Source organism: Phyllobates terribilis, unplaced genomic scaffold (assembly GCF_046119375.1).
Source record: "Phyllobates terribilis strain yellow unplaced genomic scaffold, ASM4611937v1 Scaffold_3__8_contigs__length_932513732, whole genome shotgun sequence".
Lineage (NCBI taxonomy): Eukaryota > Metazoa > Chordata > Amphibia > Anura > Dendrobatidae > Phyllobates > Phyllobates terribilis.
The window spans coordinates 14,814,117-14,828,722 of NW_027362763.1; the positions used below are offsets into that span (position 1 = coordinate 14,814,117).

A 14,606-nucleotide genomic window follows, 5' to 3' on the forward strand; every position below is an offset into this window, starting at 1 on the left:
AAATTTACGCCTATATTTTTCTCACTTCACCAGCTTAGACTATTTAGTGCTGATGCATCACACACAAATTGGATTGCAAAAATATTTGCACACAGGTTCTAGTGTAACAAAATAGGTAAAAGCCAAGGGGGTGAATACTTTTGCATATACATACACACTCTGCTGTGCCCATGCCCTGTCTGCAGCAGTCTTCTTTGATCGAAGTAGGATCGGGAAAGGCCTTGACAGAGATAAACCTCAGAAGCGGTCCAGGATAGTAAGAGACTAGAAGTGCGAGGGTCCTCCAGGGGTGAGAGCTGAAGGCCCCACCGGTGAGAAGGGCCGTTCCCACCCCAGGACCGTGGCTGTACACGGGACGAGCAGGTCGCTCTCACTCCCGCTGATGGATGTTTATTAATAAACATGTGCAAATCTGCCGTGAATGATTACACTGAGAGCCATGGCAGGGAGAAGCCTGGCGGAGGGGAAGGCTCGGGGCCACAGCGCTGTCGCTCCCAATTATACTAATGGGAAACATGATACCCCATAACAGAGCCGACTGACACACAGTAACGACACAGCAGATACAGGTTTATTAATACAGGAGAGGAAGGGCACAACTACTGCTCCCCACTCTTCACACGAAGCACCACCGGCACAGATGTGCAGGGGATCATGCCGAGGTCAGTGATCACCAGATCGACCAGGTCAGGAGGCGTCACGTCATACACCAGGTTCAGCAGCCGGAGCGACGGGTTCTTATCCCATTCTTTCAATAGACATCTGCCCTTCCGGGTCACAATTAGATCATCAGGGTCATCTGCAAGGAGAACAAGAAAAGGTAGACGAGGAGGAGAGGCAGGCGACCCCTGGGCAGCGCGCCGGCGGAGGGAGGGAGGCAGGCGACCCCTGGGCAGCGCGCCGGCGGAGGGAGGGAGGCAGGCGACCCCTGGGCAGCGCGCCGGCGGAGGGAGGGAGGCAGGCGACCCCTGGGCAGCGCGCCGGCGGAGGGAGGCAGGTGACCTTTAGGCAGCGAGCCAGCGGAGGGAGGCAGGCGACCCCTGGGCAGCGAGCCGGCGGAGGGAGGCAGGCGACCCTTAGGCAGCGCGCCGGCGGAGGGAGGGAGGCAGGCGACCCTTAGGCAGCGCGCCGGCGGAGGGAGGGAGGCAGGCGACCCTTAGGCAGCGCGCCGGCGGAGGGAGGGAGGCAGGCGACCCTTAGGCAGCGCGCCGGCGGAGGGAGGGAGGCAGGCGACCTTTAGGCAGCGAGCCAGCGGAGGGAGGCAGGCGACCCCTGGGCAGCGCGCCGGCGGAGGGAGGCAGGCGACCCTTAGGCAGCGCGCCGGCGGAGGGAGGGAGGCAGGCGACCCTTAGGCAGCGAGCCGGCGGAGGGAGGCAGGCGACCCCTGGGCAGCGAGCCGGCGGAGGGAGGCAGGCGACCCTTAGGCAGCGCGCCGGCGGAGGGAGGGAGGCAGGCGACCCTTAGGCAGCGCGCCGGCGGAGGGAGGGAGGCAGGCGACCCTTAGGCAGCGCGCCGGCGGAGGGAGGGAGGCAGGCGACCCTTAGGCAGCGCGCCGGCGGAGGGAGGGAGGCAGGCGACCCTTAGGCAGCGCGCCGGCGGAGGGAGGCAGGCGACCCCTGGGCAGCGCGCCGGCGGAGGGAGGCAGGCGACCCCTGGGCAGCGCGCCGGCGGAGGGAGGCAGGCGACCCCTGGGCAGCGCGCCGGCGGGAGGTTCTTCCAGCTTGTGACTCCGTGGATGACATGGTTATGACAGCAGTAGGGGCAGGATCTTGACTCTTTACTTACCCAGCTCATTGGACACGAAGGAGTCAGTCTGGACCTTCTCGCAGAACTTGTAGGTCTCGCAGCACACCAACACCGGCACGTTGTGAGCCTTAGCGATCAGCGCGATCTGAGAGGTGCCCACTCGTGACATAACATATCCGTTCGCCAGCAGAGCGTGCGCCCCCAGGAATACCTTAGATACCTGAGGGTAGATCAGAACATAATGTCACATTCAGAGCCCCGACGACAGTCACACGGCCCTGCGACAACACAGCGGGAATAAAACCCACGCCCTTATCACCCGCATCCTGGGAGGTAGAGACGTCTGTCACCGTACAATGGAAAGGGAGCGCCCCCCCCACAATACTGACCAGAGACGAATCATGTCTAATCCTCCAGAGCTGCAGTCACCATTCTGCTGTTACATCGTGTCTTATCCTCCAGAGCTGCAGTCACTATTCTGCTGTTACATCGTGTCTTATCCTCCAGAGCTGCAGTCACTATTCTGCTGTTACATCGTGTCTTATCCTCCAGAGCTGCAGTCACTATTCTGCCGTTACATCGTGTCTTATCCTCCAGAGCGGTAGTCACTATTCTGCTGTTATATCGGGTCTTATCCTCCAGAGCTGCAGTCACTATTCTGCTGTTACATCGTGTCTTATCCTGCAGAGCTGCAGTCATTATTCTGCTGTTACATCGTGTCTTATTCTCCAGAGCTGCAGTCACTATTCTGCTGTTACATCGTGTCTTATTCTCCAGAGCTGCAGTCACTATTCTGCTGTTACATCGTGTCTTATCCTCCAGAGCTGCAGTCACTATTCTGCTGTTACATTGTCTTATCCTCCAGAGCTGCAGTCACATTGTCTTATCCTCCAGAGCTGCAGTCACTATTCTGCTGTTACATTGTCTTATCCTCCAGAGCTGCAGTCACTATTCTGCTGTTACATCGCGTCTTATCCTCCAGAGCTGCAGTCACTATTCTGCTGTTACATCGTGTCTTATCCTCCAGAGCTGCAGTCACTATTCTGCTGTTACATCGTGTCTTATCCTCCAGAGCCGCAGTCACTATTCTGCTGTTACATCGTGTCTTATTCTCCAGAGCTGCAGTCACTATTCTGCTCTTACATCGGGTCTTATCCTCCAGAGCCGCAGTCACTATTCTGCTGTTATATCGGGTCTTATCCTCCAGAGCTGCAGTCACTATTCTGCTGTTACATCGTGTCTTATCCTGCAGAGCTGCAGTCACTATTCTGCTGTTACATCGTGTCTTATTCTCCAGAGCTGCAGTCACTATTCTGCTGTTACATTGTCTTATCCTCCAGAGCTGCAGTCACTATTCTGCTGTTACATTGTCTTATCCTCCAGAGCTGCAGTCACATTGTCTTATCCTCCAGAGCTGCAGTCACTATTCTGCTGTTACATTGTCTTATCCTCCAGAGCTGCAGTCACTATTCTGCTGTTACATCGCGTCTTATCCTCCAGAGCTGCAGTCACTATTCTGCTGTTACATCGTGTCTTATCCTCCAGAGCTGCAGTCACTATTCTGCTGTTACATCGTGACTTATCCTCCAGAGCCGCAGTCACTATTCTGCTGTTACATCGTGTCTTATCCTGCAGAGCTGCAGTCACTATTCTGCTCTTACATCGGGTCTTATCCTCCAGAGCTGCAGTCACTATTCTGCTGTTACATCGTGTCTTATTCTCCAGAGCTGCAGTCACTATTCTGCTGTTACATTGTCTTATCCTCCAGAGCTGCAGTCACATTGTCTTATCCTCCAGAGCTGCAGTCACTATTCTGCTGTTACATTGTCTTATCCTCCAGAGCTGCAGTCACTATTCTGCTGTTACATCGTGTCTTATCCTCCAGAGCTGCAGTCACTATTCTGCTGTTACATCGTGTCTTATCCTGCAGAGCTGCACTCACTATTCTGCTGTTACATCGTGTCTTATCCTGCAGAGCTGCAGTCACTATTCTGCCGTTACATCGTGTCTTATTCTCCAGAGCTGCAGTCACTATTCTGCTGTTACATCGTGTCTTATTCTCCAGAGCTGCAGTCACTATTCTGCTGTTACATCGTGTCTTATTCTCCAGAGCTGCAGTCACTATTCTGCTGTTACATCGTGTCTTATCCTCCAGAGCTGCAGTCACTATTCTGCTGTTACATCGTGTCTTATCCTCCAGAGCGGCAGTCACTATTCTGCTGTTACATCGGGTCTTATCCTCCAGAGCTGCAGTCACTATTCTGCTGTTACATCGTGTCTTATCCTCCAGAGCTGCAGTCACTATTCTGCTGTTACATCGTGTCTTATCCTGCAGAGCTGCAGTCACTATTCTGCTGTTACATCGTGTCTTATTCTCCAGAGCTGCAGTCACTATTCTGCTGTTACATCGTGTCTTATTCTCCAGAGCTGCAGTCACTATTCTGCTGTTACATCGTGTCGTATTCTCCAGAGCTGCAGTCACTATTCTGCTGTTACATCGTGTCTTATTCTCCAGAGCTGCAGTCACTATTCTGCTGTTACATCATGTCTTATCCTCCAGAGCTGCAGTCACTATTCTGCTGTTACATCATGTCTTATCCTCCAGAGCTGCACTCACTATTCTGCTGTTACATCATGTCTTATCCTCCAGAGCTGCACTCACTATTCTGCTGTTACATCGTGTCTTATTCTCCAGAGCTGCAGTCACTATTCTGCTGTTACATCGTGTCTTATTCTCCAGAGCTGCAGTCACTATTCTGCTGTTACATCATGTCTTATCCTCCAGAGCTGCAGTCACTATTCTGCTGTTACATCATGTCTTATCCTCCAGAGCTGCACTCACTATTCTGCTGTTACATCGTGTCTTATCCTCCAGAGCTGCAGTCACTATTCTGCTGTTACATCGTGTCTTATCCTCCAGAGCTGCACTCACTATTCTGCTGTTACATCGTGTCTTATCCTCCAGAGCTGCAGTCACTATTCTGCTGTTACATCGCGTCTTATCTTCCAGAGCTGCAGTCACTATTCTGCAGAGCTGCAGTCACTATTCTGCAGAGCTGCAGTCACTATTCTGCTGTTACATCGTGTCTTATTCTCCAGAGCTGCAGTCACTATTCTGCTGTTACATCGTGTCTTATTCTCCAGAGCTGCAGTCACTATTCTGCTGTTACATCGTGTCTTATCCTCCAGAGCTGCAGTCACTATTCTGCTGTTACATCATGTCTTATCCTCCAGAGCTGCACTCACTATTCTGCTGTTACTTCGTGTCTTATCCTCCAGTCACCCCCAGAGCTGCACTCACTATTCTGCTGTTACATCGTGTCTTATCCTCCAGAGCTGCAGTCACTATTCTGCTGTTACATCATGTCTTATCCTCCAGAGCTGCACTCACTATTCTGCTGTTACTTCGTGTCTTATCCTCCAGTCACCCCCAGAGCTGCACTCACTATTCTGCTGTTACACCGTGTCTTATCCTCCAGAGCTGCAGTCACTATTCTGCTGTTACATCGTGTCTTATTCTCCAGAGCTGCAGTCACTATTCTGCTGTTACATCGGGTCTTATCCTCCAGAGCTGCAGTCACTATTCTGCTGTTACATCGGGTCTTATCCTCCAGAGCTGCAGTCACTATTCTGCTGTTACATCGTGTCTTATCCTCCAGTCACCTCCAGAGCTGCAGTCACTATTCTGCTGTTACACCGTGTCTTATCCTCCAGAGCTGCAGTCACTATTCTGCTGTTACATAGTGTCTTATTCTCCAGAGCTGCAGTCACTATTCTGCTGTTACATCGTGTCTTATTCTCCAGAGCTGCAGTCACTATTCTGCTGTTACATCGGGTCTTATCCTCCAGAGCTGCAGTCACTATTCTGCTGTTACATCGCGTCTTATCCTCCAGTCACCCCCAGAGCTGCACTCACTATTCTGCTGTTACATAGTGTCTTATTCTCCAGAGCTGCAGTCACTATTCTGCTGTTACATCGTGTCTTATCCTCCAGAGCTGCAGTCACTATTCTGCTGTTACATCATGTCTTATCCTCCAGAGCTGCACTCACTATTCTGCTGTTACTTCGTGTCTTATCCTCCAGTCACCCCCAGAGCTGCACTCACTATTCTGCTGTTACATCGTGTCTTATCCTCCAGAGCTGCAGTCACTATTCTGCTGTTACATCATGTCTTATCCTCCAGAGCTGCACTCACTATTCTGCTGTTACTTCGTGTCTTATCCTCCAGTCACCCCCAGAGCTGCACTCACTATTCTGCTGTTACACCGTGTCTTATCCTCCAGAGCTGCAGTCACTATTCTGCTGTTACATCGTGTCTTATTCTCCAGAGCTGCAGTCACTATTCTGCTGTTACATCGGGTCTTATCCTCCAGAGCTGCAGTCACTATTCTGCTGTTACATCGGGTCTTATCCTCCAGAGCTGCAGTCACTATTCTGCTGTTACATCGTGTCTTATCCTCCAGTCACCTCCAGAGCTGCAGTCACTATTCTGCTGTTACACCGTGTCTTATCCTCCAGAGCTGCAGTCACTATTCTGCTGTTACATAGTGTCTTATTCTCCAGAGCTGCAGTCACTATTCTGCTGTTACATCGTGTCTTATTCTCCAGAGCTGCAGTCACTATTCTGCTGTTACATCGGGTCTTATCCTCCAGAGCTGCAGTCACTATTCTGCTGTTACATCGCGTCTTATCCTCCAGTCACCCCCAGAGCTGCAGTCACTATTCTGCTGTTACTTCGTGTCTTATCCTCCAGTCACCTCCAGAGCTGCAGTCACTATTCTGCTGTTACACCGTGTCTTATCCTCCAGAGCTGCAGTCACTATTCTGCTGTTACATCGTGTCTTATTCTCCAGAGCTGCAGTCACTATTCTGCTGTTACATCGTGTCTTATTCTCCAGAGCTGCAGTCACTATTCTGCTGTTACATCGGGTCTTATCCTCCAGAGCTGCAGTCACTATTCTGCTGTTACATCGCGTCTTATCCTCCAGTCACCCCCAGAGCTGCACTCACTATTCTGATGTTACTTCGTGTCTTATCCTCCAGTCACCCCCAGAGCGGCACTCACTATTCTGCTGTTACATCGTGTCTTATCCTCCAGAGCTGCAGTCACTATTCTGCTGTTACATCATGTCTTATTCTCCAGAGCTGCAGTCACTATTCTGCTGTTACATCGTGTCTTATCCTCCAGAGCTGCAGTCACTATTCTGCTGTTACATCATGTCTTATCCTCCAGAGCTGCACTCACTATTCTGCTGTTACTTCGTGTCTTATCCTCCAGTCACCCCCAGAGCGGCACTCACTATTCTGCTGTTACATCGTGTCTTATCCTCCAGAGCTGCAGTCACTATTCTGCTGTTACATCGTGTCTTATTCTCCAGAGCTGCAGTCACTATTCTGCTGTTACATCATGTCTTATCCTCCAGAGCTGCAGTCACTATTCTGCTGTTACATCATGTCTTATCCTCCAGAGCTGCAGTCACCATTCTGCTGTTACATCGCGTCTTATCCTCCAGAGCTGCAGTCACTATTCTGCTGTTACATCGCGTCTTATCCTCCAGAGCTGCAGTCACCATTCTGCTGTTACATCGCGTCTTATCCTCCAGAGCTGCAGTCACTATTCTGCTGTTACATCGTGTCTTATTCTCCAGAGCTGCAGTCACTATTCTGCTGTTACATCGTGTCTTATCCTCCAGAGCTGCAGTCACTATTCTGCTGTTACATCGTGTCTTATTCTCCAGAGCTGCAGTCACTATTCTGCTGTTACATCGCGTCTTATCCTCCAGAGCTGCAGTCACTATTCTGCTGTTACATCGCGTCTTATCCTCCAGAGCTGCAGTCACCATTCTGCTGTTACATCGCGTCTTATCCTCCAGAGCTGCAGTCACCTTGCCTGGGTTCTCACCTCTGGCAGGATGTAGGAGATTGCAGTGATCAGGATGTAGGTGCAGTGGATGCCGCAGTTCACCAGTCTCCGCAGGGTCTCTCTCCCCTCCAGTTTTGGCCGACTGTCCACCACGATGACGCGGAACCTCTTGCCGCTGCTGTGCGCTTCACACAGGGTGAAGGTCACCAGAGAGGAGCTGCCGGGAAACACAGCGGGGGCGTCAGGCTGCAGAGCTCCTCAGGGATAGGGGAGGATGAGCGAGTCAGGCTGCGGAGCCTTCCAGGGATGGGGGACACAACTGAGGAGTCAGGCTGCAGAGCCCCTCGGGTGAGACACCCGAGGGGGGACACATCGGCCAACACTCACCAGCCGTACACCAGGATGACGTCGTCCTCGCTGATCTTCTCTGCCGCAGACTTGGCGATGGCCTGAGCCGCCAGCCTGATCTTCTCGTGGATGAAGCCGTCAATGCAGAGATACAGGTGCTTCTTAGCCTGAAGAGGGAAGGAGGCTGCAGTGAGACACTACAAGTCCCAGAGTTCCCCAGTGCACACAATGGTCCCCCCCCCCCCCGAAATAACACAAACATCCCACCAGGGTGCATGTGGCAGGAAGGGTTCTCCATGAGGGTCGGCACTCACCTCCTCCTCCCCCTTCTGGCTGCTGATGTTGGAGATTTCCTTCTTTATGTATTTGATGGCGTTTCCCATACTGGCCGACAGGGGGCGGCACTGAGTCAGGAAGCTGCAACGTAAGAAACAGGATGCTACACAGAGCCCAAATACAGCGATGACCACCCCATCATCATCCTCAGCACCGCCCACCCCAATCATATGTACAGCGCCGCCCCCATCATCATCGCCGCCCACCCCAATCATATGTACAGCGCCGCCTCCCATCATCATCGCCGCCCACCCCAATCATATGTACAGCGCCGCCTCCCATCTTCGCCGACCCCAATCATATGTACACCGCCTCCCCATCATCACCGCCCACCCCAATCATCACCGCCCACCCCATCATATGTACAGCACCGCCCCCATCATATGTTCAGCGCTGCCTCCATCATCATCATCACCGCCCACCCCCATATGTACAGCACCACCCCATCATTATCTCATCACCGCCCACCCCCATCATATGTACAGCACCGCCCCCATCATCATCATCACCACCCACCCCAATCATATGTACAGCGCCGCCTCCCATCTTCGCCGACCCCAATCATATGTACACCGCCTCCCCATCATCACCGCCCACCCCCATCATCACCGCCCACCCCATCATATGTACAGCACCGCCCCCATCATATGTTCAGCGCTGCCTCCATCATCATCATCACCGCCCACCCCCATATGTACAGCACCACCCCATCATTATCTCATCACCGCCCACCCCCATCATATGTACAGCACCGCCCCCATCATCATCATCACCACCCACCCCAATCATATGTACAGCGCCGCCCCATCATCATCATCACATGTACAGCGCCGCCCCATCATCACCTCTCACCACCATATGTACAGCACCACCCCATCATCATCTCATCACCGCCCACCCCCATCATCATCACCGCCCACCCCCATCATCATCACCGCCCACCCCAATCATATGTACAGCGCCGCCCCATCATCATCACCGCCCACCCCATCATATGTACAGCACCGCCCCCATCATCATCACCGCCCACCCCATCATCACCTCTCACCCCCCCATCATCATCTCATCACCGCCCACCCCCATCATATGTACAGCACCGCCCCCATCATCATCACCACCCACCCCAATCATATGTACAGCGCCGCCCCATCATCATCATCATCACATGTACAGCGCCGCCGCCCCATCATCACCGCCCACCCCCATCATCACCTCTCACCACCATATGTACAGCACCACCCCATCATCATCTCATCACCGCCCACCCCCATCATATGTACAGCACCGCCCCCATCATCATCATCACCCACCCCAATCATATGTACAGCGCCGCCCCATCATCATCATCACATGTACAGCGCCGCCCCATCATCACCTCTCACCACCATATGTACAGCACCACCCCATCATCATCTCATCACCGCCCACCCCCATCATATGTACAGCACCGCCCCCATCATCATCGCCCGCCATCATATGTACAGCGCCGCCGCCCCCATCATCATCACCGCCCACCCCCATCATCACCTCTCACCACCATATGTACAGCACCACCCCATCATCATCTCATCACCGCCCACCCCCATCATATGTACAGCACCGCCCCCATCATCGCCCACCATCATATGTACAGCGCCGCCCCCCCCATCATCATATGTACAGCGACGCCCCCATCATCATCACCGCCCACCCCATCATACGTACAGTGCCGCCCCCCCATCATCATCACCGCCCACCCTATCATATGTACAGCGCCGCCCCATCATCATCATCACGGCCCACCCTATCATATATACAGCGCCGCCCCATCATCACCGCCCACCCCCATCATATGTACAGCATTGCCCCCATGATATGTACAGCGCTGCCCCCATCATCACCGCCCACCATCATATGTACAGCGCCGCCTCCCCATCATTGCCCACCCCAATCATATGTACAGCGCCGCCCCCCATCATCGCCCACCCCAATCATATGTACAGCGCCGCCCCCATCATCATCACCGCCCACCATCATATGTACAGCGCCGCTCCCCCATCATCATCGCCCACCCCAATCATATGTACAGCGCCGCCCCCATCATCATCACCGCCCACCATCATATGTACAGCGCCGCTCCCCCATCATCATCGCCCACCCCAATCATATGTACAGCGCCGCCCCCCCATCATCATCACCGCCCACCCCAATCATATGTACAGCGCCGCCCCCCCATCATCACCGCCCACCATCATATGTACAGCGCCGCCCCCCCATCATCATCACCGCCCACCATCATATGTACAGCGCCGCCCCCCCATCATCGCCCACCCCAATCATATGTACAGCGCCGCCCCCCCATCATCACCGCCCACCATCATATGTACAGCGCCGCCCCCCCATCATCATCGCCCACCCCAATCATATGTACAGCGCCGCCCCCATCATCATCACCGCCCACCATCATATGTACAGCGCCGCCCCCCCATCATCATCGCCCACCCCAATCATATGTACAGCTTCGCCCCATCATCACCGCCCACCCCCATCATGTACACCGCTGCCCACACGATCATCCCCAGTGCTACCCCCACTATACCACAGATGTCCTCCCCATACAGGGCACTGTACTGGGAAGAGCGGAGGCCGCCAGTAACCGCAGGACGGGCCCTCACCTGATGGCCGGCTTCAGCTTGTTCACCAGGTCTCGTGCCAGCTCCTCGTGGGGCGGAGTGCTGTAATCCCGGATCACCTGTAGGAAGAGGAGCAGATGAGGGCGGAGCTCCGGGATTTGGTGGGCGGAGCTCCATGTGTCGGAGGTGGGGTCAGTATCATGGTATTGCCGCATTCCTTGGGAAGTAGTCAGTATTGGGGCGCATCTCAATTCTTTGGAGGGGGGGGGGGGTGTCAGTATTAGGGCGGCGCTCCGCTTGCTGGGGAGGAATACTGGGGCAGAGCTCCGTTCCTCAGGGGCGGGGTTTCACTCAGGGGCGGGGTCTCACCTGTTTGAAGCAGTGTAGAAGGGCGATGCAGCGGGAGTTGGAGCCGGTAACGATGCCCTGCGAGTACTGGAGGCCGAGCCGCACCACAGACGGATGTATGCCGGAGTTTGGGATGCTGGAAGAGAACAGGGAGGGGTTAGTGAGGGGTCTCTCTGCGCTCCGCACCGCGCTCCGCACCCTCACCTCATCTGCTGGGTCAGGGGCATCTTGCGGCTGTACTGGTGCAGGTGGGAGAACAGGCTGACCTTCCTGCCATAGTCCTGCCGATAGGGAACCTGCAGATACAAGGACCCGTGAGCGCTCCAGTTACAGCCAGAGCTGCACCCAGTACAGTAAAGAGGCACTCAGACCGTGCACACTAAATCTCCCACAATGCACCACAGCAACGGAGGGAGGGGAAGTCCAGGAGTAAGAAGTACAGCTCTGGAGGTGACTGGAGCAAGAGACAAGATCACAATCTGTGGACTCATCACCAGATTTAGAGGAAGCTCAAAAGTCGGCCAATCACAGCAATGAATGCATTAGACCCCGCGGGCGCACCGCCGGCACACCGCCAGCACCCGGACATCCGTCACCTGCTCGCTCAGTCTCTTCTACAGGGACGTAACTAACAAAACTGCTGTCCCAGGCTCAGCCCCCGAGGGGATCAACAAGCACATCCAGGACTAAGGGAGGGCTCCGCGCACACTCAGAAAACTACACTCACGCTCTGGAGTGGGGGGGGGGGGGGGGGGGGGGGGTAGAGGGCCGGGCTCCACTCACGCTATGGAGCGGGGGGGGGGGGGGGGGGGGGGGAGTACAGGGCCGGGCTCCACACTCACGCTCTGGAGTGGGGGGGGGGGGGGAGGTGGGGAGTACAGGGCCGGGCTCCACTCACGCTCTGGAGTGGGGGAGTACAGGGCCGGGCTCCACTCACGCTCTGGAGTGGGGGAGTACAGGGCCGGGCTCCACTCACGCTCTGGAGTGGGGGAGTACAGGGCCGGGCTCCACTCACGCTCTGGAGTGGGGGAGTACAGGGCCGGGCTCCACTCACGCTCTGGAGTGGGGGAGTACAGGGCCGGGCTCCACTCACGCTCTGGAGTGGGGGAGTACAGGGCCGGGCTCCACTCACGCTCTGGAGTGGGGGAGTACAGGGCCGGGCTCCACTCACGCTCTGGAGTGGGGGGGTACAGGGCCGGGCTCCACTCACGCTCTGGAGTGGGGGAGTACAGGGCCGGGCTCCACTCACGCTCTGCAGTGGGGGGGTACAGGGCCGGGCTCCACTCACGCTCTGGAGTGGGGGAGTACAGGGCCGGGCTCCACTCACGCTCTGGAATGGGGGAGTACAGGGCCGGGCTCCACTCACGCTCTGGAATGGGGGAGTACAGGGCCGGGCTCCACTCACGCTCTGCAGTGGGGGGGGGTACAGGGCCGGGCTCCACTCACGCTCTGGAGTGGGGGGGTACAGGGCCGGGCTCCACTCACGCTCTGGAGTGGGGGGTACAGGGCCGGGCTCCACTCACGCTCTGGAGTGGGGGGGTACAGGGCCGGGCTCCACTCACGCTCTGGAGTGGGGGGGTACAGGGCCGGGCTCCACTCACGCTCTAGAGTGGGGGGAGTACAGGGCCGGGCTCCACTCACGCTCTAGAGTGGGGGGGTACAGGGCCGGGCTCCACTCACGCTCTAGAGTGGGGGGGTACAGGGCCGGGCTCCACTCACGCTCTAGAGTGGGGGGGTACAGGGCCGGGCTCCACTCACGCTCTGCAGTGGGGGGGTACAGGGCCGGGCTCCACTCACGCTCTAGAGTGGGGGGGTACAGGGCCGGGCTCCACTCACGCTCTAGAGTGGGGGGGTACAGGGCCGGGCTCCACTCACGCTCTGGAGTGGGGGGGTACAGGGCCGGGCTCCACTCACGCTCTGGAGTGGGGGGGTACAGGGCCGGGCTCCACTCACGCTCTGGAGTGGGGGGGTACAGGGCCGGGCTCCACTCACGCTCTAGAGTGGGGGGGTACAGGGCCGGGCTCCACTCACGCTCTGCAGTGGGGGGGGTACAGGGCCGGGCTCCACTCACGCTCTGGAGTGGGGGAGTACAGGGCCGGGCTCCACTCACGCTCTGCAGTGGGGGGGTACAGGGCCGGGCTCCACTCACGCTCTGGAGTGGGGGAGTACAGGGCCGGGCTCCACTCACGCTCTGCAGTGGGGGGGTACAGGGCCGGGCTCCACTCACGCTCTAGAGTGGGGGGGTACAGGGCCGGGCTCCACTCACGCTCTGGAGTGGGGGGGTACAGGGCCGGGCTCCACTCACGCTCTGCAGTGGGGGGGTACAGGGCCGGGCTCCACTCACGCTCTGGAGTGGGGGAGTACAGGGCCGGGCTCCACTCACGCTCTGCAGTGGGGGGGTACAGGGCCGGGCTCCACTCACGCTCTGGAGTGGGGGAGTACAGGGCCGGGCTCCACTCACGCTCTGCAGTGGGGGGGTACAGGGCCGGGCTCCACTCACGCTCTAGAGTGGGGGGGTACAGGGCCGGGCTCCACTCACCTGCTGCCTTTCCAGTTTCTTTGCCAACTTTTTTTGTGCATCTGGATCATCCACAAGGACGTGTTCAGGGAGACGCTTCACTGCAGAAGAAAGGCACAGCGGAGGGTGAGACCGGGGGGCAGGAGAATGGGGCGCAGCGGGCAGCAGCCCGTGGGAGATACGCGGGGTGGAAGAGGCAAAGGAGCAGAGACACAGGAGGAGCGAAGTAGAATAACGAGGTCTCGCTCACCGGTTTGACCCTCGGGGGCCTGCGCCTTCACCTTGGGGGGCGCTGCTCCAGCATTTTGCTCCCCCTTCTTTGTCTGCTTCTGGGAGCGCTCGGCTTCCTGCTTGGCTCTTCTCTCTGCTCGAAGCTCAGCCTTGGTCTTTCCTCCAGGTGGTGGCTCAGAAGTGACAGCAGCAAGGGATGGAGCGACAGGAGGAACAACAGAGGGAGGAACAGAGGGAGGAGAAGAATCTGCTACAAAAACATGGAGGAACAACATATCAAACCATTAGTCATAGATGGAATTGTAAAATCTATAAGCCATTTCATAGCTGGACCCCGGTGTAAGGAGACCCCCCTGATGTGAACAGGTAAATAAAGAGGATTATCTGATGGATCGCAGAGCAGGCAGGACTGACAGACCAATTTGGGAATACGACAGGTTGTTATCGCCACCGGCCATAAATCTACCATCTCTAGCCTCGGCTTGAACAGAAAGGCAAGCACATTACTTTAAAATCCTTTGTACCCATTTGCAAATTATGAATATTGGGTTATTATGGACGGCGTAGATATGACAGATATGAGAGACATATTTTCAGAGTTGC

At 56.1% G+C, this 14,606-nt stretch overlaps 1 protein-coding gene across 1 annotated transcript; it reads right to left on the reverse strand.

Moving 5' to 3' along the window:
- Positions 1-549: 549 nt before the first annotated feature.
- Positions 550-14,293, reverse strand: EIF2B4 (eukaryotic translation initiation factor 2B subunit delta). The gene is made up of 10 exons (XM_073673675.1): positions 14,023-14,293; positions 13,794-13,873; positions 11,459-11,550; positions 11,276-11,390; positions 10,949-11,025; positions 8,273-8,375; positions 7,998-8,125; positions 7,650-7,827; positions 1,786-1,966; positions 550-799 (listed from the first exon to the last, which is right to left on the reverse strand). Exons 1-10 carry the CDS (start codon positions 14,276-14,278, stop codon positions 600-602), a joined length of 1,410 nt encoding a protein of 469 aa, XP_073529776.1. The 5' UTR covers positions 14,279-14,293; the 3' UTR covers positions 550-599.
- Between the last annotated feature and the right edge of the window lie 313 nt (positions 14,294-14,606).

Bases quoted from the DNA above. Each gene is read 5' to 3' on its own strand.
- EIF2B4 (XM_073673675.1), bottom strand. From the start codon at position 14,278: ATGTTGTTCCTCCATGTTTTTGTAGCAGATTCTTCTCCTCCCTCTGTT. The intron at 11,391-11,458 runs GTGAGGGTGCGG...GTTCTCTTCCAG, and splicing joins CCCCTGACCCAGCAGATGAG to CATCCCAAACTCCGGCATAC. The intron at 7,828-7,997 runs GTGAGTGTTGGC...GTTTCCCGGCAG, and splicing joins GTCATCCTGGTGTACGGCTG to CTCCTCTCTGGTGACCTTCA.